Raw genomic sequence first — 25,186 nt, forward strand, 5'->3', positions numbered from 1 at the left:
CACACCCACACACACACACACACTCTACCTGTCATCATCTTCAGTTGCAGCCACAGCCGGGTGATATCGTGGCAGAGTTGAGAAACTCGGTTTACAGCCATTGTTTAGCCGGTGCATGTATGCCCCCTGATACACACACACACACTGTTAAAACACATTCACACACGGAACACATCGCAGCGGTCCATTCCTCCACAGCCGAGGACTTCAGCCGCTTACTGAGCTGTCAGTGATCAGCGCAGCTCACACACACACACTGACACACACACACGCCTCCCCCCTCCCCATCTGTACCAGCCAGTGAGGAGGAGTTCCACACGGTCCGCCCCCAGTTTCACATGTCACACTGAAAGACTTCAGCCGTGCAGTGGCAATAACTGCTCATACATAAAGATGATTACAGTTCATTAAAATAATAACTATGTTTGATAATTTCCAGCCAGGTTCCATGACATTAAGTTGAGAAATTAGACGTTAAATGTATTATTTTCCCCATTAGGCAGTATGTAAGGGTCCAAATGATATCTTTTACATTTTTCTTGCTGATGTTTTTGTCGTTCTTACTTCATTTGCATTTTTGTGGTATCTTATAAGTGCACTAAAACAAGCAAATAGATACGAATAAAGTATACGTCTTCTTCAACAACAGTTATGTACATTAGTGGAAGGGAACATTCATGTTTCAAATGTCAGATATCCCTGAGTCCAACAACATTTAAACGCTCCAAGAAAAAAAAATCTAATTAGCCTAATGTAAAGAAAAGTGTGTGTGGGCTGTTCACAATTCAAATGAGACTCATGTCGGTGCCAGAGGGGAGGGTGGCCTCTTTCTCTCTGCTTTTCTCACACCCTCTCACGGGCACAAAACACACACACAAACACACACACAATGCCAGTGAAGACAGCAGGGGGACCCGGTGTGCCACACACAGACGCAGTGAGAATTTGGACTGACTGAAATGTCATTAAATGCTGCCCCCCTGAGGAAAACAAGCACTATCTTTCTGCTTCTGGTTATTAGACATCGCCCATTCTCCACCCTAACCTTTGTCGGTTTCATGTCAATTATCATCTCTCAATTAACTGTTGTTATCACTGTTTTATTCACAAATATTGACATCTGTGGTTCCTGCTTTCACCGTGAACCGTAGAACTGGGATTAGACGGGAAGAGGAGATGAAAAACAATGCATATGTGAGATTAAGAGTCAGATTAAAGAGGCATCTCTCGTGTGTGTGTGTGTGAGAGAGAGAGAGAGAGAGAGAGAGAAAGAGAGAGAGAGAGAGAGAGAGAGAGAGAGTGTATGTGTGTGTGTGTGTGTGTGTGTGTGTGTGTGTGTGTATGTGTGTGTGTGTGTGTGTGTGTGTGTGTTCAGGGTGGAACTGTAAATCGTCAAAACGTACAGACACAGGAAATGAACCATTATAAACCCTCGGCCATTTCCTGTCACATAGCCAGCGTGCTCTCTCTATCATCTCAATCTGACAGTAGGTAAACACACACACACTTCAGAGCTCAACAAAGCTGTGAGTTGTTTTAAGACACACATTTTGTTTAAAACTTTAATATGACCTAATCTTAAGCAGGTCAAATTAAAATTGATTTACGTAATTTTTAGGACAGGAGGGACATTAGGTGTGTGTAAGTGCATCAGTTAATATGACACTTGCGACTATAAACCTCAAGTTTAACATATTTGTTGAGATCAGTGTGTGTTTACATGGGATGCAGAGCAGACTTCAGTGTGTGTATACGGGATGTACAGGAGACCTGTGTGTGTGTGTGTATGAAGGATGTGTTGCAGACTGCAGCTAGAATAACTCCCAGCTGAATTATTTATTGGAGACTTTTCCCCCCCACGTCTGTGTTGGCTAAAATGAAACACTATCGACTCCTTCCTCCGCAGGATCAAACACTATTGGCCGGCTGGAGCGTAAACAGGAAGTGGCCAATTGAGAAGTGACTCAGAGTCCGAAACAAGCAGCAGAAGAAACGAAGGAAGACAACTGAAGGTGTGAACACGTGGACAGTTTGACAACTCAATAGTCCGCAATTTACTGGCTAATGAAACTAAAGAAAAACTGGTCTATGGGATAAAGCAGGATATTGGGGAGAACCATAAGAGCAGGAAAACAAGCAGAAACCTATGAAACCTGTTGACAGTCTGCCATTAATCCCACATGTTCAAGTAAAACCCATAATATAAATTCAATACTCCTCTGATCAGACGTGCAATAACTCAGCTCATTAATGTGTGTCTATGGCGCTTGCTGTGCTCAAATCCGGCTCACATCCCTCCAATAAATCCCTGATCAGGATGAAGACAATAAACCTGAAGAAGAGGAGGGGTCAGGGGCACTCACATCAGGAACGACTGATCATGCCCGGGGATTTTCTATTTAAAAAGGTCAGCAGGTGTCTAATGAGGAATTGTATTGTTGTATTTAACCAGATGAAAGCATTGAGATCAAATCAAATGTTCAATGCTGACCTGGCCAAGAAGGCAGCAACGTATAACACAGACATATAAAATACAGAGAACACAACTAAATGATGAATGATTTCAGGCGAAAGACGATTAAAATCATGAAAACGAAAGCAAAACCACGCGAATACTGAGGAAAGAGGACGTTTTGACACATAGGGGGAAGACTGTCAGGATGGGTCATGCTGCAGGAAAACACCAGAGGAAGTAAGAGCAGCTGACCGTTAAAAAAAACCATGAGATGGTCGAGATTTAAAAAGTGTATTCTGTGGTATAATATAGGGCCTCACAGATCAACAAGAGAAATCTAGAAACCATTAAATACCATAAAACAAGCTGTAAGTAGAGTTGATGAAGCAACATCAAGTGCAAGATTGAAGCGCCTGTTCCAGTGACAAAGCATATCTACAATAGCTCTTTCTAAAAATACACGTCTTCTCTAAATACAGACCACAGGAAACAGACCAGAATAGTTCTGAACCGTCGCTGACAGGCAGTGAGATCTGAAAATCATCGAGCTAACACTGCACACTCCTCATGCACGATAACACACATCAGGCAGTAGCATAATTATGCCAACCTTTATTGAACCGCCTTGAGTAAATAAGGATGTAGTAATAAACTCTTATAATCTTTTTTTTGAGGAAGGAGACATTTATCAGAAGGAACCGTTGTTTTTGCGCTATTTTTGGATTTGATTATCTTCTCTTGTAAATATGTGCAGGGGCTATGATGTAGAAATAGGAGATAGGATATACAAGCGTGTGAAAACGCCTTGAAGACCAAATGCTGTTTAGCCACACTCAGTTTATATGTACTGTAGTCACCTTGCAGACTTTGTAAGGCCAGTGAACGCCACTAGTCATTTTTACTTCCAATAAAACAAGAATAACTTCTTTGTCATGAAAGCTTTCTCTTCATTAGAAAAAGAAACTCATGACAGCAGGGACTGTTGCTTTTCTACATGTGTTAAGGGTTGCTATGGTTGCTTGCAGCAAGAGGTCACTGAAGACTTTTTCATAAGAGTTACGGGTCATAGAAGGTCAAGGGCCAAAACTGGAAACTGCATCCAAGACCTGTGATCATCACGTGGCTAAAAAGACCCAGCTAAGAGAAAAAAGTCGTTTCAGTTCATGCTCAGAACTTCCTTCCCCATGAACAAGAGACTCTCCATGCACGGACACAGCTCACACACTATAGTTCAAACCACATCTGTGTATAAACTCACTATGCAGCTGCTGGCAGCACTGGGTGCATCTGAAGTAGCTCTCCATCTCCTCCAGCGAGATGCAGACAAACCTCTCCGCTCCATATTCCCGTCTTCCCGTCAGCTCCTTCATCCCGTCTGTTCCCTCTTCCTCCCTCACAGCAGGTAGAGAGAAGAGTACCACATCCTGCTCTCATTTCTTCTTCCAAACCCTCCCTGTCTCTTTCGCTCGCACACACACACACACACACACACATACACACACCTTTCAAAGAGAGTGATCACACCACTCCTCTCCCATGTGCCCCTCCCTGCTTCTGTGGCAAACTGGGCATGACACTATCATATTTACTGGTGTAGAAATGAAATCACCTGTCCATGTCTTGATCACACACATGCACACACAAAGTAATCCTCTCAATCAACTGCATGTAGTGTTCAGTCTTTAAAATACTCTTTCCTTAAACAGTGGTGTCAGCTTGGGCTTAAGAGGTTTTAGAAGATCCTTTCCAAATACTACGATTTAAACAAATTAAACTGACGTGGAAACACTTCATAGTCCAGCCGGGACCTGCCGTATTTTGAAAGCATTACATCACCAACTCATTGACCCTATATAAGAGTGGACGTAGTCACTGTGTAATGGCTCATTCGTTTGCGCAGTACAGTTTTGAAGCCTCAAATGTGGCAATTTGGCTGTATCTTTTTTGATTGGGAACCATAAGTGACACAAAATGGTGAAACTAACTACACCCAAACAACAAACATGACATTTTTTCGGCTGCCAGTATCATTGGTGGTGGTGCACATGAAGTCAGATGTGGTGAAGCCTGAAGGGATTACAGTGTTTGAACAGAAAAGCTCCAACACAAAATCATCCTCCCACATAATGTCTACAAACCAAGATTACTCCTCTGACCTGGTGAGAAAGTTCATGTGGACAAATATTGATTAGGCCGTACCACAGAAACACCGACTAAACTTGACCCAAGCTACGCCTACGATATGACCTTTGCAAAGTGCAGCCAGTGGAAATGTGCCTGCTACTCACCTCGTCTGCTGGTCTGCGTGGATTTATGTTTCCGCTTCCTTTCTGCAGGTTGACAGACACAGCAGAGAGTTTCAGACATGATGAACTCAAACACCAGTCTGTCAGTTTCTTTGTCCGTCCCTTAACCACGCTAACAGACATTTCTGCTGCTGTAGTGAGTACTCACAAAGGCTATTAGCAGGTAATCAGTTACAGAGGTCACAGTGCAACACTCCAGCAAAGACAACTCTTAAAGTGACAGCTAAGCTTCAACAGAAAGAAACATGTTGGGACGTTCAGAATATTGACAATTTCAATATAACCCTAGCACAAAGACCAGAAACCAAGCAGGAACTAGTGTCCTTGAACAACTCCACAAGGTATATTGGGGTTTTTTAATAGACAGAAAGTACTGGTAATCATTTGGTATGCTCAATATTTTCCTACTATAGTCAAGAGCAACTTATTTTGGCATGATCCATAACTACCGCAAACAGACTGTAGCATCAGCAAGGAAACTAATAAGTGCAGTTCTTCCATGATGTTTGAAGGATGAGGGGGAAACACGGCAGGGGGAATCTCCCCGTGCCGATAGGAAATCCTGTCATCCTGTCACATTGATTTGAAAAACAGAACGCTCTTTTGACATTGAAATCCACAAAATAAAACCTGAATCGTCGCAACCATCCCACACTAACACTGACCTGTAGACCTGCAGCTCCTGCTGTGTGTGAGTCGGGTCAGCAGACCGAGAGACACGGACACATTGTGAAGCAGTCCGCTCATCAGCTCCTGGCTCACTTGAATTAACTCAAAAAGAGACATCGTCATATCTCTATAGGTTTCATGCTATTAGCTTATTCCACACGCTGCCTCTCCTCCTCCTCCGCCTCGGTTTAGCCGCTGTGTTGCCCTTCTGAATGTGTGATTGTTTATCTCGCTTCATGTTCAGCACTGTGTTTATCACAGGAAGAGAGGGTGGAGGGATGACATAAACCCCCCTACAGCTAATTATACTAGCTTGGCAAATATGCGTGTGATATTTGGACTCACCAGGGTACAAAAGTAAGCACACATTTAGGCGTGAGCGGCTAGTCCCTTCCTGTAGTGTGTTATATAGTTTTTGGTACATGTAAACGGTCTGCAAAGGCTTAAATCCCAAAGTTCCCTCTTTTAAGGAAGTGTTCCCTATCTCATAATCTTCCCAACAACAGACAAACAACTCCCTCTATGCTAATGAGTAAACTAGTGATTGGTTTCAACACAAGGCCTCTATCACTATGAATGATTATATTAAAAACAGCTGAATTGTAATCAAATATCAGGTCTTATGGCCGCTATTAAGTCTCAGTCTATTGCCAGTTTGACAAAAAGCTCCTGAATTAGACTGAGATGGTTTATCCACCTTATGTATATCAGCATGATTTAATGCAATACAATTCCACAGCAAGCGGCAGCCTCCAAAACGATTAGGCGTTTCAACCGAAAACACCTTCTTCCTGCTTTTTATTTCTCCTCTAACTCGATAAGACATTATGCCAAGGGTCGTCAATGTCAACAAAACATTGACGATAACCTAATAGTCCTGTTTACGACTCATGTAATATGCAGCACCTCGGACAATAGGAGCTTCTGACAGCGGCATCATAAGGTTTCAGATTTTTGTAGGCATTACTGGCAATGGGGAGAACAGTAAAACTGGAGCAATCCGTATATCACATTATCTTTATTTCACCTAATTTATCAGCACACAATCGCAGAAAACATTCCTGATTTGAACTTCAAACGGCAGCGAGCGAAGATAGTCATGCACTCCTCCTTATGTGGCATTCATTCGATTGATTAGTCAATCATGACGAAGAGGCAGAGTCGCAGAGATCAAAACCTTTGCCCTCCTTCAAACCTAATCACACTGCCAGCTAACTCAATCATTCTGGCTATTCTCAAACTGCACTGTTGTTCTGATTTTATAAGAGATAAAGCTGGTTATATCATCTAAGACTATTAGAATCAATCCATACAGCTACTCTATTTCTGTCTTTCAAACAACGGCAATACATGGAAAATCCTGACAATATCAAAAACTGATCAATCTATCCGACTTAATATTATCTGCCTTTTTTTATTTCCCGATATAGGATGAAGTATTAATTTGAACAGATGAAGAATGGATTTGTTGTTGTCTTACATTTACATAGAAGTTGAGATCTATGGTTATCTGTTTTTGTTTGTGTTTTTGATGCCAGTTACAATTTATTTTGTATAAAAAAACTGCACAAAACCCAACTTGAAACCTAACTTAGATCAAGATTTATAACCATTTCAAGACTGATTCAGGGATAAGAAATGTTAATTAAAATGAATGCTGCATGATGCTCGCTAAATTAAGTTTTCCCAAATATTTCTCATGTCTTGGAAACCTAATATAGTCATAGTTTTCTGCCTCAGACCATCATGTGATTTTGTATGTTTGCCGGTCATCTACAGATGTTCTGCCAAACTGTCTTACTCGATCATTTCATATTTCATTAACTACATTTATCATAATGTTTTTTTCCTGGTATTATTGTGTTGTGGGGTCACAGTGACATTGATTGGTAACCACTTTGAGTACTTGTCCTTGCATAGTAACAATATCCAAAACAGGCTCTGGTGTCTTTTTGGCTTTTGAAAAGAGCATTACCTTGGTTTTATCAACATTTAAAAGAAGCTTAAGCTCAGAGAGCTGAGTCTGAATAATGTTAAAAACAGCCTGTAATTTAACAGCAGCCTCCTTAATGGAGGGACCTGCACCATACATCACGGTATCATCAGCATAAAAATGTAAAGTAGCTTCATCCACATTTTCACCTAAACTGTTGATGTAGATGGAGAATAAAAGTGGACCTAAAACAGAACCTTGTGGTACACCATTAGTAATGTTCAACCACTCAGAAGACAGCCCATCAAAGTGAACACATTGGGACCTTTCAGAGAGGTAGTTCACAAACCACCCACTGCATGGCTGGATATGCCGATACTGAGTAGCCTCTGCTTTAAGATGCGATGATCGACGGTATCGAACGCTTTGGAAAGGTCAATAAATAGAGCTGCACAACTCTGCTTATTGTCTAAAATACTCGTAATGTCATTCACCACTTTCATTGTGGCAGTGATGGTGCTGTGTTGCTTTCTGAAGCCTGACTGATGTTTAGACAGGATATCATTTTTACATAAAAACTCCTTTACCTGTTCACTCACTAGGCGTTCGAGCACCTTCGCCAGAACTGACAATTTAGAGATTGACCTATAGTTATTTAAAATAGTTGCCTCCCCTCCTTTTAGTAAAGACATACGCTGACTTCCATACTTTTGGAATTGTGTTCATGCTGAGGGAGAGGTTAAAAAGAGTAGTAAGAGGTGGAGCAATAAAATCTGCAGCTATCTTTAAGAAGAAAGGCTCTACGTTGTCCGGGCCAGCCGGTTTCTTAGGATCTAGCTTAGATAAGGTTTCATGAACAACATTGACAGTAAAAGGAGTAAAACTGAAAGGGTTTTCCAGACCACATTGTTCAGAGTCACGGATTGGGGTGTTCACAGAAGCAGAGTTAGTCACAGAATCAAACATAGAACCGCAGGACACAAAATGCTTATTAAAGCAATTTAGCATAGTGGCCCTGTCCGATATAGTGCCAGATGCTGTGGTGAGGCACGGAGGTAGCTCATTACGGATCTCACCGGTGGATATCGATTTTATGGCTTTCCAAAATTTCCTAGGATTATTTAGGTTTTCTGTGGTAACTGACAAATAATACTTCGACTTTGCACTTTTGACATTTGAAGTGAAGCTATTCCTTAGCTGCCTAAAACGCAGCCATTCTACCTCTGAGCCTGATTGCCTAGCCTTTGCCCAGGCCGTGTTTCTCTCATGAAGGAGACTGGACAGCTCAGCAGAAAACCAAGGATTGTCTCGTCCCTTTACTCTAAATGTACGCAGGGGTGCATGTCTATCAATGACCTCCATAAAATCAAGATAAAAATAAGACCATGCAGTTTCTACATCAGCACACAGATCGATTTCCCCAATCAAACCCAAACAGATCATGAACAAAACCCTGCTCCACAAAATGTTTTATGTCTCTCTTAATAATAATACGAGGTTTAACCTTTTGAACCTTAGTGTCCCTAATTGTGGCTACAACACAGTGATCACTCAGATAATTCGCAAATACTCCCACAGATGGAGAAATTCCCTCTATGTGTGTTCCTGAAGAAATATTCAAAATATGCAATGACTTTCTTGTATTCATGCACACAAATATAGACAGATAAGATTAAGACAAGGCACGCAGGATTTGAGCATTAAAGCTGAATGCTATAAATGTTGATATTTGTGGTTCGATAATCTCTCAATTTGTAAAATGCATTATTTAAATGGCTTTCGCTCAATTTGAACAACATAATTGCGTATCAAAACCTCAAGATATATGATTATATTTATTAAAAGACACGAACATATCATTTTGTTGTATCCCTAACCCTAGGTTAATAAGTACACTCTTACATATTTTCACACTGGGTTAAAGTACTACTTGTCTGGTGAAACATTTTTTAATAACTAATGCTGTTGATGTATTGTGATTTTAAAAAGGTGTCTATTATCATCTGGCCGGGGACAACAGCTGGAAATTAGCAATGTTGGCTAAAGCTGGCCCATTTACTGATTTGTGTGACAGTTGATTAATTGGGACTGTCCACGACACTATAAACAAATACACTAACCTAAACATCCTTAAAGACACCTGGGGTCAGATACCCATTTGCCAAATTTCCAACATGCAAAAACACGGCATAATATCTTTCATTGATTCACTTTGAAGCACATTTGAGCCCCTCAGGGTAATAGACTCACCACCACTGATTGTCGACAGCACCTCCAGCGTCTGCTCCAAATCGTCTGGGACCGACATCCCCTCTCCCATGGATGAATCTAGCAAGTAGTGGATCAAGACTTCCAGTGATGAAAAGCGATACTGTTAGCATTTTGTTTTAACAGATCATATCTATAGTAGTAATGGCTGGTTTCAGTCAATTAAAAAGCAGACTCTCTCACACACATCTGATGACTTGTACAACATAGCAACTTTATCTAATTCCACTTTCAATTACCAGCTCTGTTGATAGTGGCTCCTTTCACTTCTTTGACAATAGAGCAGCGCACCCTGGGTCATATGGACAGAGATCTTGTGACGTGGTGATATGCCAAGCTAAATAAAGACTTTGACTAGTTCCACATGCAACACAATGTGACACTTCTACGGCCAAGTAACACAGAAGTGGCCTAGGGGATGTCACCCAGAGCACATGGAAATAGAGTCATTAGATTAGACTGGGAGTTTCTCTGTGTCCAGCACTCAACTCACTTTCAATTTCACAACTACAAATATGTGTCTCCAGCACAAACTTTGAATCTTCATACAAAGGTTTCAAAGCACAAAACACATGCAATTGCAAAATACAGTATTTGTATTATGAATGCAGATACAATGGTTGACACATGTACCTGAATGCAAGTGGTTTGGCATTGAAAATGATGCATCCTTTCTTTGTATAAATTGAGCATGAATAGCATTCAAGTTTGATATTTGACCCCCAAACACTGTTGTTCATAACGAACAGGCTCATTAAAACCTGGATGTTCTGGGTTTCGTTTAAAGATAAAATAATGAATGTATGACCTTACCCCAGCTTACACAATGACTTTTATGAACGCTAGAAACACACTAGTACTTAAGTCGCAATGTTATTCAACCTCATTCCGAATAAAAACAGTTATATTTAGCTGGTCGAGTATCAACTATGCATCTGTATGGAGTTTAGTACTCACATTTCTTTATTGTTGAATTATAATTGGTCAACTGCTTACACGCCGAATTGTCAGCCTGACTGTGTTGATTACAAATATCCAACAAGAGGTGAGTAGCTTGCTTTTGTCATTATGAAAACACTTAATGTTCAAGATTTATAATGGAGTCTTGCATCGAGTCTTTAGTAATGTGTGTCTACATTAATTAGCATATTTACCGAGCTAAGCTGGTTTCGCTTGATACGATAAACTTTTAGTGCTTCATTAACTGATAGTGAGGGTTTTGTTGGTCATGTTTTATTGGGAATGTATTATGTTGCAGATAATTAGCTATTAGCATGTTGCTAATATTAACGGTGTACCCTTACCTGTTATCCTTAGCCAAACAGACCCGCCCATCCAATTATCTGCACCGAGTTCTTCTGGGGCATAATGTCTCTGGCACACAAACTAAAGGGACACAGCAACACCTTGTGGTGGAACACAGGAAGTGCAGCCCATTTATTCAGAATTTTTCACAAATTCTTTATTAGAGATATTTTAACTTTCTAATGTATTTGTATGGACCCTATAAGATGTAGAAACATGAATTAAATTACTGATTGTGGATCATCCCTCAATACAAGTTTCTGCATGATGCTCCATAGAGTATGTGCAAATATATGAGTTGATAACCATCAGAACATTGTAAAAAGTAATATTTGTGATTACAGTAAACATCAGGTCTTGATCCGTGATGAAAAGTAATTGAGTAAATATACCCAGGGTGTGTACTTAAGTGTATTTTTTGATGTATTTCTAATGTATGGTACCACTCACTCCCCTTCATCAAAGAGGCACATATTGTACATTTTACAAATATTGTACATTTCATTTCTATTTAACAAATAGATTATAATGTAAAGTAAAGTAAAACATGAATGTAGATTAAAAGGAACTTGTGTGTACAGAAAATATACAAGTATTGCTCCAAGCTGTTTTTTTCTCCAGGTTTTTCTTATGTTTCTTTAATTTCCTTCCTTGTCCTGCCCTCCAGTATTCCCCCACACCCCGTCCTGTGAAATTCCCAGTGGGGCAGTGACGGGCTCTGTGGTGCAGCTGCGCTGTAGGGACCAGCAGAGCATCTCGCCTGCCACATACTCCTGGTTCAAGAACAGCATGTAAGCAGTTGACCAATTATAATTCAACAATAAAGAAATGTGAGTACTAAACTCCATACAGATGCATATATATAGTTGATACTCGACCAGCTAAATATAACTATTTTTATTCGGAATGAGGTTGAATAACATTGCGACTTAAGTACTAGTGTGTTTCTAGCGTTCATAAAAGTCATTGTGTAAGCTGGGGTAAGGTCATACATTAATTATTTTATCTTTAAACGACTTCCAATGAAACCCAGAACATTCAGGTTTTAATGAGCCTGTTCGTTATGAACAACAGTGTTTGGGGGTCAAATATCAAACTTGAATGCTATTCATACTCAATTTATACAAAAAAAGGATGCATCATTTTCAATGCCAAACCACTTTTATTTTATTTGAACATTGACATGTTGACAGCAATGCAATTGCACATAGAACAAGATCATTTGGAAAGCCCACACTTGGAATTTTTCATTGATCACTTCTTCTTTATTGTAAATAGTTAATAAGATACTCAAAATAATGAAGATAAAAGTCTTAAGAGGACACATTTTGACACTAAACTTCTTGGTCTCTTATTTTGTAAGGTCATGTGGTTCTATTGTTTTTACATAATGCACTTAACCCTCTTGTTGTCTTCGGGTCAAATCTGACCGATTTACTACTTTCATCAATCATAACTTTTTTGTTTTACATTCGATTGCATTAAGGCTTCATGATATCCTTCACAGTAGACATTTGAACATATAAAATGGCTGATCACCACTTTCATTGCATTTTGGATGATTTAGTCAACTTTGTAACACCCATGGTGTTCCCGGTCAAAACTGACCGCCATAAAGAAAATTAGTAACCATCCGGATCAGATAAAACACACACACACACACACACACACACTAGATGTGTTCCCCCCCCATGTGAATCACACCTGGCACTCACAAACACACACACACACACACACACACACACACACACACACACACACACACACACACACACACACACACACACACACACACACACACACACACAGAACAATTTGACCCATTTCCCGCTCTTATGTGCCCATCCCCCACATGGATCACACCTGGCACACGCAATATGTGTGCCAGGTGTTCAGTGTCTATTCTTTGTATATTTACTGCAGTGTTTCATGTATACCAGTAGTCTGATACAATACTTACAGTTTGAAAGGGTGTTGAATGAAATTTGGTGATGATTAATGTTTTTTGTGTTAATGTAATAGCAGTTAAAACAGGACCGGTCAAATTTGACCACGAACACCAAAGTAAGGGGGGGAAACAAAGATAATAGAAGGGTTAATCCCACACTGTGATTCCCATAAGAATCCCAACTGGAATAACAAAAGGCAGTTGGGGACGACCAAGGTAATGTTCATATTTATATATTTTTTTAACACATTAAGATTACCAGAATAATGGTAATGAGCGTTAACATGTTAAGTTTATTCAAACTGATGTATATTAGTGGCAGTCACATGTTGGTCTCCTCCAGAATAATTGTGTTTGCATGTTCGGTCAGTTTTCACCACAGAAGAGGTTCATCTGCTTATAGCTGCAGTGTTGCCAGAGAGGGTAGATGATGTACAAACCGGTAAATGGTCCCTTTCCTCTTCCTCTTCTTCCTCCTCATCCTCTTCTTCCTCCTCATCGTCTTCCTCTTGCTGCAGCAGGAGGAGGTGAAGTCCACTCTAAAAAGTTAGTCCCTTATCTAAACAAAATGTTATGGTACTGTGTTTTCTACTACTGTGCAATTGTGATCACATATTAACGGCATGTAGGGTATTGAATAGAAAAACATTTTATTACTGATACATATTCAAATAAAACTCTGAACAATCCATTCACACACTGTCTAAAACACACACTCCGTTTTGATAAACATTGATCAGGCACAAAAATATAAAGACAGAAAAAAAGTAAGGCAAGTTCTTTACAAAAAAGTGTGATCCATAGATAAATATGACAAATAAAAAGGCACAAGGTATATATATATATATAATATGTATATATATATAAAAAAGACCATGCAGGCACATTAGGATGGAATAGGTTGGTCTCTATATAATGGCTATAACAGACTTCCTGCTCTCCTGGACTGGCTTTGTCCGGTTTCATGCTGTAACTTAGATCATGAAGACCCTGTGTGGCCCTTGGGAAGCTGGGGGCCCCAGTGTGACAGAAGACAAAACATTGGCTGAGGTAAACTGCATTTGTGTTTGAGTAGATTGAAAACAACACTTTCTCCATGGCTTTTAAGCAGAACTCCCTTGTGATGATTATATCTTTTAAATACAAATCCCTTCAATTAAATGGTCAGTCTTTGGTAAAAAAAATAAAACAAGTTAAATCGATTGGCCTGCAGAGGGAAGAAACTGGAAAATGTCTCCTTTTTCCTGGATTAATTAGAAAAGATCAAGTGGAATTTAAACATCTGACCACCAGGGGGGAGCACAACGTCATGAAAGTGAAGTTAATCTCATAAAAGCAGAAACACCAGTGACTGAGGGGACCCACACAGTGCAAAGCAAGAGAGAAAGAAGCCTTGCAAATGTCCGTGCCACGCCAAAAAGGAGTGGTAGAAGAAGAAGATTGAAATGCATGTGTTGGAAGATAACGAGCTCATTCAGAGTCCAGTGACTTAATAAATCAGAGAATCCAGTGTTTGGCACCTTTTCACGAGGGTGATGTGTTTTCAAAGGAAGGCCAGCTTCTCAGAGCATGAAGGACTGGGTGTGTTTGAAGTCCTGGGGGCACACAGAAAATCAAGTATTAGTATCGAACGGTTTTCTACGGCATGTTTGAGAATTATGGTTCCCGAGGTTGTGATTTCAACACAGCAACATTCGTTAGAGAAGTCTCAACAGCTCCTGCTTCGGTCAGCACTATGCTGATGCCACTGCGCTGAATCTAACATGAGAGGAAGAGGAAGGGAGGAAACGAGTAAATAAAAAATAAAAACTCTTACTTCTTGGGGCGGAGGGATGTAGTTGACATTGGACCTGAAAGATGAAGACGTGGGTAAGCACATTGGACAGTTTGACACAGTCACAAAGAAGAACAGACTCTCCAGGCAGACAGCTGTATCCTGACTCATATTTTGCTCTGCATAAATAATGCACATCATACATGGCAAACTTCCCAGTGGGTAAAAAGGAAAGTATGACTCTGAGCAGGAATATTTTAGGTAGGGGAGAGGAATGTGTAAGGGGAGTTTATATAATATTATTATTAGCTCAGTGTTAGATTTAAAGTCAATATACACTCAGTTGCCAATGTATAACGTTCACTTGGCTAAACATAATATAATCAAATAAAACAGTCCTGTAATTAGAATGACTTTCATGAAGGTCATAGTGTTTCTCGTAAAACCCAAGCGATCTGTATGGTCATAATAAAGGTTAATAGCGCTGTGGTGCATTATGCAGCCAGAGACCTGTCTCTGTTATTTCCATTGAAAAGCAAAATAACACTTGATATCTTGTTTGTTAAAACAGTCGAAAAGCAAATGTGAAAACTGACAATTTGCGGTTCTACACACGGTTATGTGCCAAACTATTCATTGGCCAGGTGCGTTGATTTCACGGAGTCTATAGTGGTTGCAGGAGAGGACAAAAGCTCAAGCGTATTTACATTTGTGTTCATGGTTAAACATCATGATTTCTATCAGTTTTGTTTAAAATTCGAATTATTATGGCTTTTAATTTCTTCCATATCTGCCGTTGGCCTTAAGGTCACACTCACGTGTCCTCAGTTCTGTGCAGGGTTTGGCTGCTGATGTGGGCTGCACCATGACACTGGGAGATCCAAAATGACCTGTAGGGATCATTGTGTTGGCTTTAACAAAAGGAGGGTATGACTTTGGAGTGACACTGCACGCCATGCTTTAATGGAGTGGAGGGGGGGTTTATTAGTAAAGTCATTGATGTGTAAGGTGTGCCACCATAACTCTATTAGTGAGGAGTTGTGCATTTCATTTCTGTATATTCGGGGTCTATCGTAATGTCACGTGACAACCCCTCAATAACCAATTGAAGTGACAGAAATGATACGCACATGTTTACAGAACTAGGGTTGTGGCAACAAACCTGTACTGACATGCAGCCAATCGGGATGCAGCAGAGCTGAGCAGGTCAAGTGGTGAGCCAATCACATGCAGCAATCCAACACCCTGATACACAACACTAAATGCTTTCTGACTATTTTCTACTTCAGGTTTGTACTACACCTGTGGAAGGGCCTTGATTGATAAAGCATGGGCGTTCACACAGAGCCTGCACGTACAGACTCTGAGGATGAAATTGGACTCTAACAAATTGCAGATTAGGACACTTTATTTTACAAAAGGATTGTTTTAGTTAACTGTATTGTAATCATACTAAAGTAGTGCAATGTTGTGTTACAACAAATTCCTTGTGAAATCTAAAATAACCAGGTCCGCTTTACTGTTTTTTCTTTCAAGGCAGGGCTCAATCCCAGATCTGCATTCCTATTTTGTTCACTGGTACATCAGATATCATGTCACATTGTCTTTGAGTCTTTGTGAAGAAGCCCGGTCTATTAATAGGAAGTTGACACTGACAGCTCCAGTTAGCTCACTGGGATAAGCATCAGACTTTAACCTAGACAAAGAGCTTCCGCATCAGCTTCAAGATGAGCTCCACAGTGACTCTCCATCAAACGCTGCGCAGTAACAGGCCAGTAATCAAATAACATAAAGTCAAGCGAATTAGGCCAGTCAGACGAGGACATGCATTTATGTCACCGCGGTCTCTGGCTTATAAACCAGTCAAGCATCACAACGGCCTTTCGCCCACTCGTGTGTGAATGCCACGCCACAGCATCATTTTTCTATCTCCTCGATATCTAAATAATCCATTTCAAATTACCCATCCAATCAGTTTAGTTGCTCGCTATTCTTTCTGCCAATATTTTCCTCCTTGCTGATTAACGGAGGGCAATTATTCCAGAAGTGTGTTACACTGATTATTCCCCCCCCCCCCTTTTTAAATGTCTGGATGTTTAGATCATCAGTCTTGCTACATTTTGACATGAATTCATCAGATGCAGCTCTGCCAGGAAGAGGCAATCAATTTATAAAAACAACCTTTTCCCCATGGTTTGTACATCTGCTGGCGCCAATCACATGAGGAGTAGGAACACAGGCACTGCTGTGGCTCAAACACACACACACATGTAGACACACACAGCCACAGCTGTCACTGTATACAGTCCTGAGTCAGCACAGACACGCAGTCTCTAAGTGCAACAACAACCCCCCACCCCCCCCCCTCAGTCTTAAGCATGTGGGTATTAGCCTGTGTTTGTTCACATCAATGTTAATGCAATCACAGAGCTCTTACCTTCCTCTGTGTCCTGCCCACGGATCAGGGAGAAGCATGGGAGAGAAAACACAGTGAATGTCAGTTGTTTTAAAAATAAATACAAAAATAATTGGTTGTTAGATTTGAAAAAAAGCACAGATAACATTTCAACTACACAAACTCACGGCTGAAGAAGCCATTGCGATGCAAGAAGAGTCCACCACAGCTGCAGGCCACCACCACCAGGAAGACCACCACCACCGCTGCCACCACCGCCAAGATATTGACATCCTCTGGAGGCGGGATGGAAATAAAGTGTGAGTTATGGTCTGTTTTACGTATGCAGCAGTAAATAAATGGAGGGAAAAACCTCGATTTCATGTCATGGAAGTCACAGAACATGGTGGTAACAGGAAGGATGTATGTTAATGTAACCCTGTCTCATGTACTCTAATAACATCTCCTATAATTCATTTAGGGCATAAACTAGTTTCTTGCATCAACCTAATGTACATTACAGGATTTATTAACAAGCTGAAGACCTTCCCTAAGGAATGCCTTAAGGTGGCCCTTGGAATCTGAAGTCCCTTCGTAAAGGTTTTATTAGTTTTGTAGGCCTTTCCTCTCCACTGCATCCCTGAGCTTCTCCAGTGCTGAAGGGTGTGGGGAAGAGGCATACACACACACACAGGAAGAACACACACACCTATCTTCATGTGCTTGGCCTCGCACATCTTGGGCGGCCCCACTCCGTTGGAAGCCAGGCAGCTGTATCGACCGGTGTCCTCTTTGGCTACCGCTTTAAACTCCTGCATAGAGACAGAGAGGGAAGAAGAAAAGTATTTATGATGAGCGTTTTAGATTTAGATCTGCTGACATGTCCATGAGCAAGAAGAACTACCATCAAACCAAAGAGCACCTTCAACAAAACCTGACAGCAGAACTTCTTTGATTCTTTCAATAATGCACACAATATCTGGTTTGCTTACTGCACATATTTTCTATTTTATTGCATTCTATTTCAATGTAAAAGACTGCTTTATTTTATTTTCTATTTTACTATATTTTTTCTTATTTTTTTTGTAATGTTATTAGTGTTCTCAAAATAGTTCGCTATCTGTGTTTTTGTTTTACTTTTATGTATGCACCATGACACCAAGTCAAATTCCTCGTACGTGTCAACTGGTAATAAACCTGTCTCTGATTCTGATGAGACATGATACTGCAAGGAGACAGTGTAAACCACGTCCAAATACACACTCCTCATCCTTCCCTAATCAGACACACACTCACCAGCACTCCTGTGCGTGAGTTGATCACAAAGGTGACGTTGGCCCGCAATGGAGGAATCAACGGCATGCTGTTCTTGAACCAGGAGTATGTGGCAGGCGGGATGCTCTGCTGGTCTCTACAGCGCAGCTGCACCACAGAGCCCGTCACTGCCCCACTGGGAATTTCACAGGACGGGGTGTGGGGGGGAACTGGAGGGCAGGACAAGGAAGGAAATTAAAGAAACATAAGAAACACCTGGAGAAAAAAAACAAGCCGATCTCATCAATATTTGAGCTGTTTTTTCTGTCATTGATTTTCTTTACCCAGGACTTTGAGCGTGACGTTGGTCTCGCCCAGTTGGACGGAGTCGTTAGGAGCACTGATCTCGCAGCGGTACTCCCCAGCGTCCTCCTGGGTCACCCTCTGCAGCGTCACCGTGGCCCCTTCAATAGACGCCCGGCCCTCAAAGGGAGCTGGAGGAAAGGACAGAAGGTCAGGGAGAACCAAGAGGAAATGTCTAAAGTCGATATGCACATTTCTTTATCCATAAATTAATTACATTCATCTTAAACCATGGTCTTAGTTTTGTCTGAGAAAAGATAGTATAGATTTTGTATTTGTGTGATGTGCAGATTTAGATAAAAGAAGTCACACTTTGCTTGTTTTGAACATTTCACAAGTCAACACTCTTCTAAGTGGACTTTGATGCATTTCAACAACAGAAGGCTCAGGCTGGATTACCTTTAAACCTACTCCGGCTGTAATAGGGAAGAGGATGCTTGATAAATCTGACGACACGACAGCTAGTGTTTCATTTATTTCAACCATTCAATCCATACCCTTAACCCCGGAAGAAGGGTCAAGGATAAGAGGTGTGTTAGGACGTTATGCCTCGCTACCATTGACACATGACTGCTAAAATATCTCCCACAGCATCCAGGTGGTTTTTCATTCTCATGATACATGGCAAACTCCACTGCAAGCTTCCACACCTTTGAAGTGTCCATCATAGTACACGAGGGAAACACCTCTGCCCTTCTTCTTCCACTCGATGCGCGGGTTCTGGTCTTTCTCGGTGCGGAACGTGCATGACAGCACGGCATCTGAAAAAGGGACACCAATGAGATATTTATGGCAGAATAGCGAAGCCTTCAATCAGGGACATTTTTAACTGCTCGGTCTATTTATAGCCTTGTGGTTTATTCTGTCAGAGTGAATCTAACAAAGCAGAAACTCACAAGGGGGGGATGGTTTTTCTTTGCCTCACCTGAAAACTCGTGCGCCTCCACCTTGTGGCTGTCTGTGGACACAGAGACAGGAACGGAGGGGGAACCTGGTGGTGGAGAAGAAATGGGAGGGGGAGAGACAACAAGAGGGGTGAGAGCATTTCAAAAATGCTTTTCATCCATTAGGGGGCAAGGTGAATTGGGTAAAGTGCTCCACATTGCCCGCCAACTGCGAGAGGAGAATGCTTAATGGCTGTCTTTGGTTTACTGTCTGAGGCAACCAGAGATCTCCAGGAAATCCGAAGTGAGAGCAGGATTACTACCTGCTCCGCTCTAATCCAGAGGGGTTAAGGAGCCGTGTTGCCGTGGGTTTATTTAAACGCAGGTTAGGTGAAGGTCACCAAGTATATCAACAGAGGCTTGTCCAGATTACCCTGGTGATGTATGAGAGGCATTAGCTAAGAGGCCGACGGCACGCTGTCCAGGTTTGCTTCTCCGGACGTCTGCGTGTCACTGATACCACCAAACAGGAAAAGAAAGCAGGGGCAACTCTTTCCTGTGTCCTGATTGGTTTACGGAGCGGATTATTGCCTGGTCGTCAGGCCGTTAAATACAGGTTCATTGCGGTTGAAGGTTGCCTGAGGGAAAGAGGGTTACAAACATGCACACTGTAAGAACAGCAAACACTCAGCTGCTGCACCAACACTGTAACGTCTCCCAGAAGTCTGAAACTTTAAGTAAAGAGAGTTTTTCTTAAGGCCGTGCATTTTTGAAATTACATTATAAATGTTGAATGGGCCTCTGCGGTACTTACTCAGAACATTAAGGGCTGTTAAAAAAACGTTGGTGTATTGAAAATATACACATATTCTGGAAAGCCTAAAATACATTCTCTGACACATGCATTTACTTCCTGCCATTGTTTCTGCTGATGCCATGATGCGTACAGATTAGAATCTCCCAATCTCGTCAATTTAAAAACAAGAGAACAGTTTCCTGTTTGTCAGTCACTTCCTGTGTGGGCCCATTGTTACTGGAGTTAGATGTTTCTCTTAAGGGAGGGGTGACATGGAAGAATGGAGGGCAAACTGAGACAAAGGGCAGGAAGTGTGGACAGAAAACAGGCCATGTTGGGCGTCTCCACAAACTGAAGCTGGTTAGAAAAACCCAAAGGTCTCTCTCGCTCTTTTTCCACGACAACAGCTATTTTAAAATAAACCTTTAAATAAACATCAGCCTTTACAATAATAATGTCTGCCAAATGTCGCATTCTTTTTAAAAGCTTTTCCTGAAGTTGGCTCAATTTATAGCAGCTTCGCTTACTTTGCGCTAAGTGAATTAAAGCTGCACACTCCCTGCAGACGCTCCCTTTTCCCTGCTCCGCCATGTGTTGACTTGTGGCGATGTAACAGGATTATCATCGTGGCCTTGGCTCCCGTACCTCGACACCCTCTGAGGAGCATTGTCTCACTAAAGGATGAGCATGATGAGGGAGGGAGATACAATGAGATTAAAAAAGGCACGACAAAGGAGAGATGAGCGGCCCTAAGAATAGAATACAAGTGGAGTGGAGGAGAGTGAGGCGGGTGGAGGTTAGCGGAGGGAGACTTGCAGGAGCATGAATAAAAGAGAGACTGGGATTGAAGGCGAGGGAGATCCTCTCAGACAGTGGGACTGTGAATGGAAGACGCTCTTGTCATAATGTGAGACCAGGCCTGCCGCCACCTTCGACTGTGTCTCTTTGAGAAGAGGAAACCAAGCGGGGCTGACAACATGCCCGCACTTTACCGCTGCACTGACTGACACACACACACACACACACACACACACACACACACACACACACACACACACACACACAAAATGAGGCTGTGCATGTGAGGCCTGTGTCGTGCTCTTCTACTACGAACACTGTCAGCTTCCATGGCCTCAAGAAGTGTCGAGGCAGACAATGAACACATGGCGAGATTGGATTGTTTCACAACTGCATGGTGGGAAATGTTAACATGGTGTAACTTTTTTAATGAAAAGACGTTCTGTCTAAGAAGCCGACAAGTAACATTACTCAGGTTAGAGACAAATGCATGATCCGTGGCATGAAGTGGAGCACTGAGCACTGGGTGGCTTTTCAGTGGCTTCTGTTGCACACATGAGGTTTTGTCTGTATTGCAAGGTAACTAACTATTGTTGGGTGGCAGGATTACAACATAACATTTGGAGAAATTGTCAAAACATTGGCTATATATATATATATATATATATAATATAGGGACAGCGAAAAACATGCACCATAAAGAAGTATATATTATATTTTATTTGCATTAATGATATTTATAGAACACGAAAGTCAGTCAGACCCAGACCCATTAAATGCTGCAAGGGCGTTTACACAGGCCTCAGCAGGATCATTGTTGTCTTGTAATAAAGTGTAAATGCTTTTACAGTATGTCTCATTTTCAAATAAAGCTAACTGCATAACTCAAAACATAAGGGTACCAAAAACAGCAACTGGCATATTTACAGTTTCGGCAACCAAGAGCTGCCTGCTGCCAGATTTAAAAGTTAGTATTAGGCCCAAATTGAAGAAAATAATATAAAAAATCTCTAGTCAATAGGATACTTTGAGTTGCAATCGTGATTTGTTCATAAATGTTTGCCAGACTTTAGATACTGGTACATCAGACTGAGAATTGGCTCCGGGTATGACTCACAAATTGAAATGGAAGTTAGAGAAATGCTTATATTGATTTTTAAATCAAGTTTTTCCAGCAGGTTTCTGAAGATCCTCCAATATGGCCTCAGATACAAGGGTAATTAAAATGCTTCTGGGATGGACCTAGCAGACAAAGCCGTCAACACACACACACACACACACACATCTCGTATCAACATCAAGCCTCGACAGCTTAAACTCACAGAGGCCTGAGCAAAAATAGAAAGATGGCACGCTCGCTCCTTGGCACGCAGCTTTCCTCTCATTACGTGGTCCGTACAGAGTGTTACAGACACTGGGGTGGGTGTTGCCAGGGCTGTGGCGAGGTCAAAAGCATGGCGCAGTAATAATTAAGGCACTTATTAAAATGAACAGGACAAATGGAAGAGGAAGGGAGGTAGGCCCATAGGGCGTATCCTGCCCGGCTTTGTGATATAGATAACATGGAAGTAAACACGTTTTCAAGGGGGGGGGGGGGGGGGGAAACAGGGAGGACTGACCGTGTGTGTGTGTGTGTGTGTGTGTGTGTGTGTGTGTGTGTGTTCCATTTGAACAAAGCCTCTCTGTGTGACTATAACTCTGTGAATAACAGCTGTCTCTGTGAGTGTGTGAGGTTGAGATGGGGGTGTCTTTCTCAACTCACAGACAAATCAAAAACATTCCCTCTTTTCTTTTTTTTCTTTTAAGTAATACACTCGACAGGCGTTCATCAGGCAGATTTGAAGCTGCTCTGTTGACATCTCTGTGTGTGTGTGTGTGTGTGTGTGTGTGTGTGTGTTGTGTGTGTGTGTGTGTGTGTGTGTGTGTGTGTGTGTGTGTGTGTGTGTGTGTGTTGTGTGTGTGTGTGTGTGTGTGTGTGTGTGTGTGTGTGTGTGTGTGTGTGTGTGTGTGTGTGTGTGTGTGTGTGTGTGTGTGTGTGTGTGTGTGTGTGTGTGTGTGTGTGTGTGCGCGCAACATGAGTGATTTCTGACAAGCTGTCCACAGCGGGACTGGACACACACACACACCTCTGTGAACTTGTGACCTGGTGGCCTGGCTGGTGGCAAACACAGAGTAAAATCTGCGTCACTCACTCTCACTGTCTCATCACATCCATCCCACACTGCTCCTGCTCTCCTGGATCTCCTTTTGTCCATCATGGAAAGGTTGCCTTTTTGCTTTTTAAATAAACAAGTCATCCTGTTCATCTCCACTCGTCTCCTGGTAGCATCAAAACACCTCAGCGTGAGGATAAACAGTTTCTGGCATTTCTGGTTGAAATCCAAACGCTGACTTCATGCATTGATCCCACACCTCTCCTGCCAGAAACAGGTGCCTGCTACCACCATGCTGCCCACACCCTTGGGTGGCACCCTGCCAAATATACCTTTAGGGCTGTTTTCTATGGATCTAAGGGCTTCAACTAAACTGGGAAACTGCGTATTAACACTGCGAAAAATGTATGTTCTGAATAAAATAATAAAACCTGAAATAAACTGTAATTAAATAAAACCACTATCTCAAAATAGTTAAATTCACTAGTTGAAAATGGTGATAGATCCTAGAGATCCACGGACAGTAACAATACAAATAAAGTATTATAAATAAAAGATTAGTTAAGGCAAGCACTTTTATAATCAATTTCAGTGTTATCTTGTGGAGGGTTCAAACGTCAATTCATGATTTCAAATGTATTTTTTTGCTTTAGAAATAAAACCTTAAGAAAATGAGAGTACTATTTGAGTAAGAAAACATGTTAATCAAATTAAGTCGAAGAGCACAAATGTAACTGCATTTTTTCAAGGTATAGATCCTCTACATCCATGGACAGTTCATAAAACAGAAATCCTTATAATTAGATCAATTAAAGTAGCCTACATTAAGCTACTATCAGGCACTTAATTATTTTCTAAGCATTATCTCTTAGAGAGATAGGAAGGAAGGAAGCAAACAGCCAGCGAAACAATGAGTAATTCTGAACACTTTCCGTTAGTCACTTACATTGCATCAGTAAAACAACAATAGGAAGATACAGGGACGTCCCCTCCATTCTCGTCCACAACTCTGGCAGAGTGTTGTCTTCCCTGGACGGAGCGAGGATCCCGAGCCTCAGCTTGCTTCTCGCACTTGTTCACAACTCTCCAATAATTCATCCAGTTTCCAGGGAATTAACTGATCTCCGGGGGGAAGCGAGCGGACCGATCCGGCGCCGAGCGGAACCGGAGCGAAGAGAAGCGGCGCGGAGAAAGCGGATTATCTGGACGCACCTCCGGGACAGATCGGTCAGAAACACCGGGGTCCTGGCTGAGAAGTGAGCCTCGGTTACTATGAAATATGCGGTTGGACGTCCTCTCTCCCACTGGGGTGTGTTGCTCCTGCGCTGGGTGAGGGTGGAGAGGAGGGAGGGAGGGAGGGAGGGAGGGATGGGGGAGCGTTCAGACGAGCAGCGCGGCGGAGCGGCAAGAGCGCAGCGCGGTGTCCAAGACGCGCACTGCACTGACAAATGGCCAAATAACGGGAGGCAACTGCGTGGGCATGGCAACAAGGTGTGGCACGCATCTTACCGCACCTTGAGAGGGACCCGAGGTGACCCTAAAGTTGGTTTGAAATATCTTCATTTATCTTCAGAAGACTAAATATTGTCTTTGTTTGACTGTCTTATTCTATTTAAACGAGTTTTATTTGTAAGGCAAGGCAAGGCAAGTTTATTTAGCACATTTCAACACAAAGAAATTCAAAGTGCTTTACAAAAATGAAAGACATTAAGAGCATTAAGAAACATATTATAAAAGGGCATTTAAAAACAGGCATTTAAAAGCAAAGATAATAAATCATGAATAACAAAGGTGAATTCAAGTTACAGTGCAGTGTGAGATACACATCTGAAATGTTTAGGTCTGACTCAATCATTGCGATCGCCTGATAAGCCAACACCCCTGC

General features: G+C 41.7%; 2 protein-coding genes across 19 annotated transcripts in view; both read right to left on the reverse strand.

The window, feature by feature from the left end:
• Nucleotides 1-10,955, reverse strand: part of mcf2la (mcf.2 cell line derived transforming sequence-like a) — a 45,192-nt gene extending 34,237 nt beyond the window's left edge. For 4 of the 17 annotated variants that reach the window (XR_004569092.1, XM_034217281.1, XM_034217286.1 and 1 more), the window contains exons 1-2: nucleotides 5,427-5,859; nucleotides 4,744-4,785 (exon numbers count right to left, since the gene is read on the reverse strand). Coding sequence is in view for 14 of the 17 variants with exons in the window: in XM_034217281.1 (XP_034073172.1) it covers nucleotides 4,744-4,785; nucleotides 5,427-5,553 (169 nt within the window). In the remaining 3 variants the exon portion in view is untranslated. Of the gene's footprint in view, nucleotides 1-28; nucleotides 252-3,713; nucleotides 3,958-4,743; nucleotides 4,786-5,426; nucleotides 5,861-9,613; nucleotides 9,692-10,935 lie in introns of those variants that run through there. The other 13 variants (XR_004569093.1, XM_034217282.1, XM_034217291.1 and 10 more) reach the window with 10 other exon arrangements.
• A 2,560-nt stretch (nucleotides 10,956-13,515) lies between these two features.
• jam2a (junctional adhesion molecule 2a) lies at nucleotides 13,516-24,643 on the reverse strand. 2 transcript variants are annotated; one of them, XM_034217377.1, is made up of 11 exons: nucleotides 24,248-24,643; nucleotides 19,596-19,661; nucleotides 19,321-19,431; nucleotides 18,652-18,801; nucleotides 18,350-18,537; nucleotides 17,763-17,865; nucleotides 17,242-17,349; nucleotides 17,096-17,108; nucleotides 15,477-15,548; nucleotides 14,701-14,734; nucleotides 13,516-14,479 (listed from the first exon to the last, which is right to left on the reverse strand). In XM_034217377.1, exons 1-11 carry the CDS (start codon nucleotides 24,294-24,296, stop codon nucleotides 14,447-14,449), a joined length of 927 nt encoding a protein of 308 aa, XP_034073268.1. In that variant the 5' UTR covers nucleotides 24,297-24,643; the 3' UTR covers nucleotides 13,516-14,446. The 2 variants fall into 2 exon arrangements, with proteins under 2 accessions (XP_034073268.1, XP_034073269.1); XM_034217378.1 differs by lacking the exon at nucleotides 15,477-15,548 and having other exon boundaries at nucleotides 24,248-24,641.
• Between the last annotated feature and the right edge of the window lie 543 nt (nucleotides 24,644-25,186).

This window comes from Gymnodraco acuticeps, unplaced genomic scaffold (assembly GCF_902827175.1).
Source record: "Gymnodraco acuticeps unplaced genomic scaffold, fGymAcu1.1, whole genome shotgun sequence".
NCBI lineage: Eukaryota > Metazoa > Chordata > Actinopteri > Perciformes > Bathydraconidae > Gymnodraco > Gymnodraco acuticeps.

What these genes read in the sequence shown, in the direction of transcription:
- jam2a (XM_034217377.1), bottom strand. Translation starts at nt 24,296, where the DNA reads ATGGAGGGGACGTCCCTGTATCTTCCTATTGTTGTTTTACTGATGCAA. An exon ending in GGAGGCGCACGAGTTTTCAG is followed by an intron (nt 19,432 to 19,595) that starts GTGAGGCAAAGA and finishes TCCCTTTTTCAG; the next exon opens with ATGCCGTGCTGTCATGCACG. An exon ending in GGCCAAGCACATGAAGATAG is followed by an intron (nt 17,350 to 17,762) that starts GTGTGTGTGTTC and finishes TCCCGCCTCCAG; the next exon opens with AGGATGTCAATATCTTGGCG.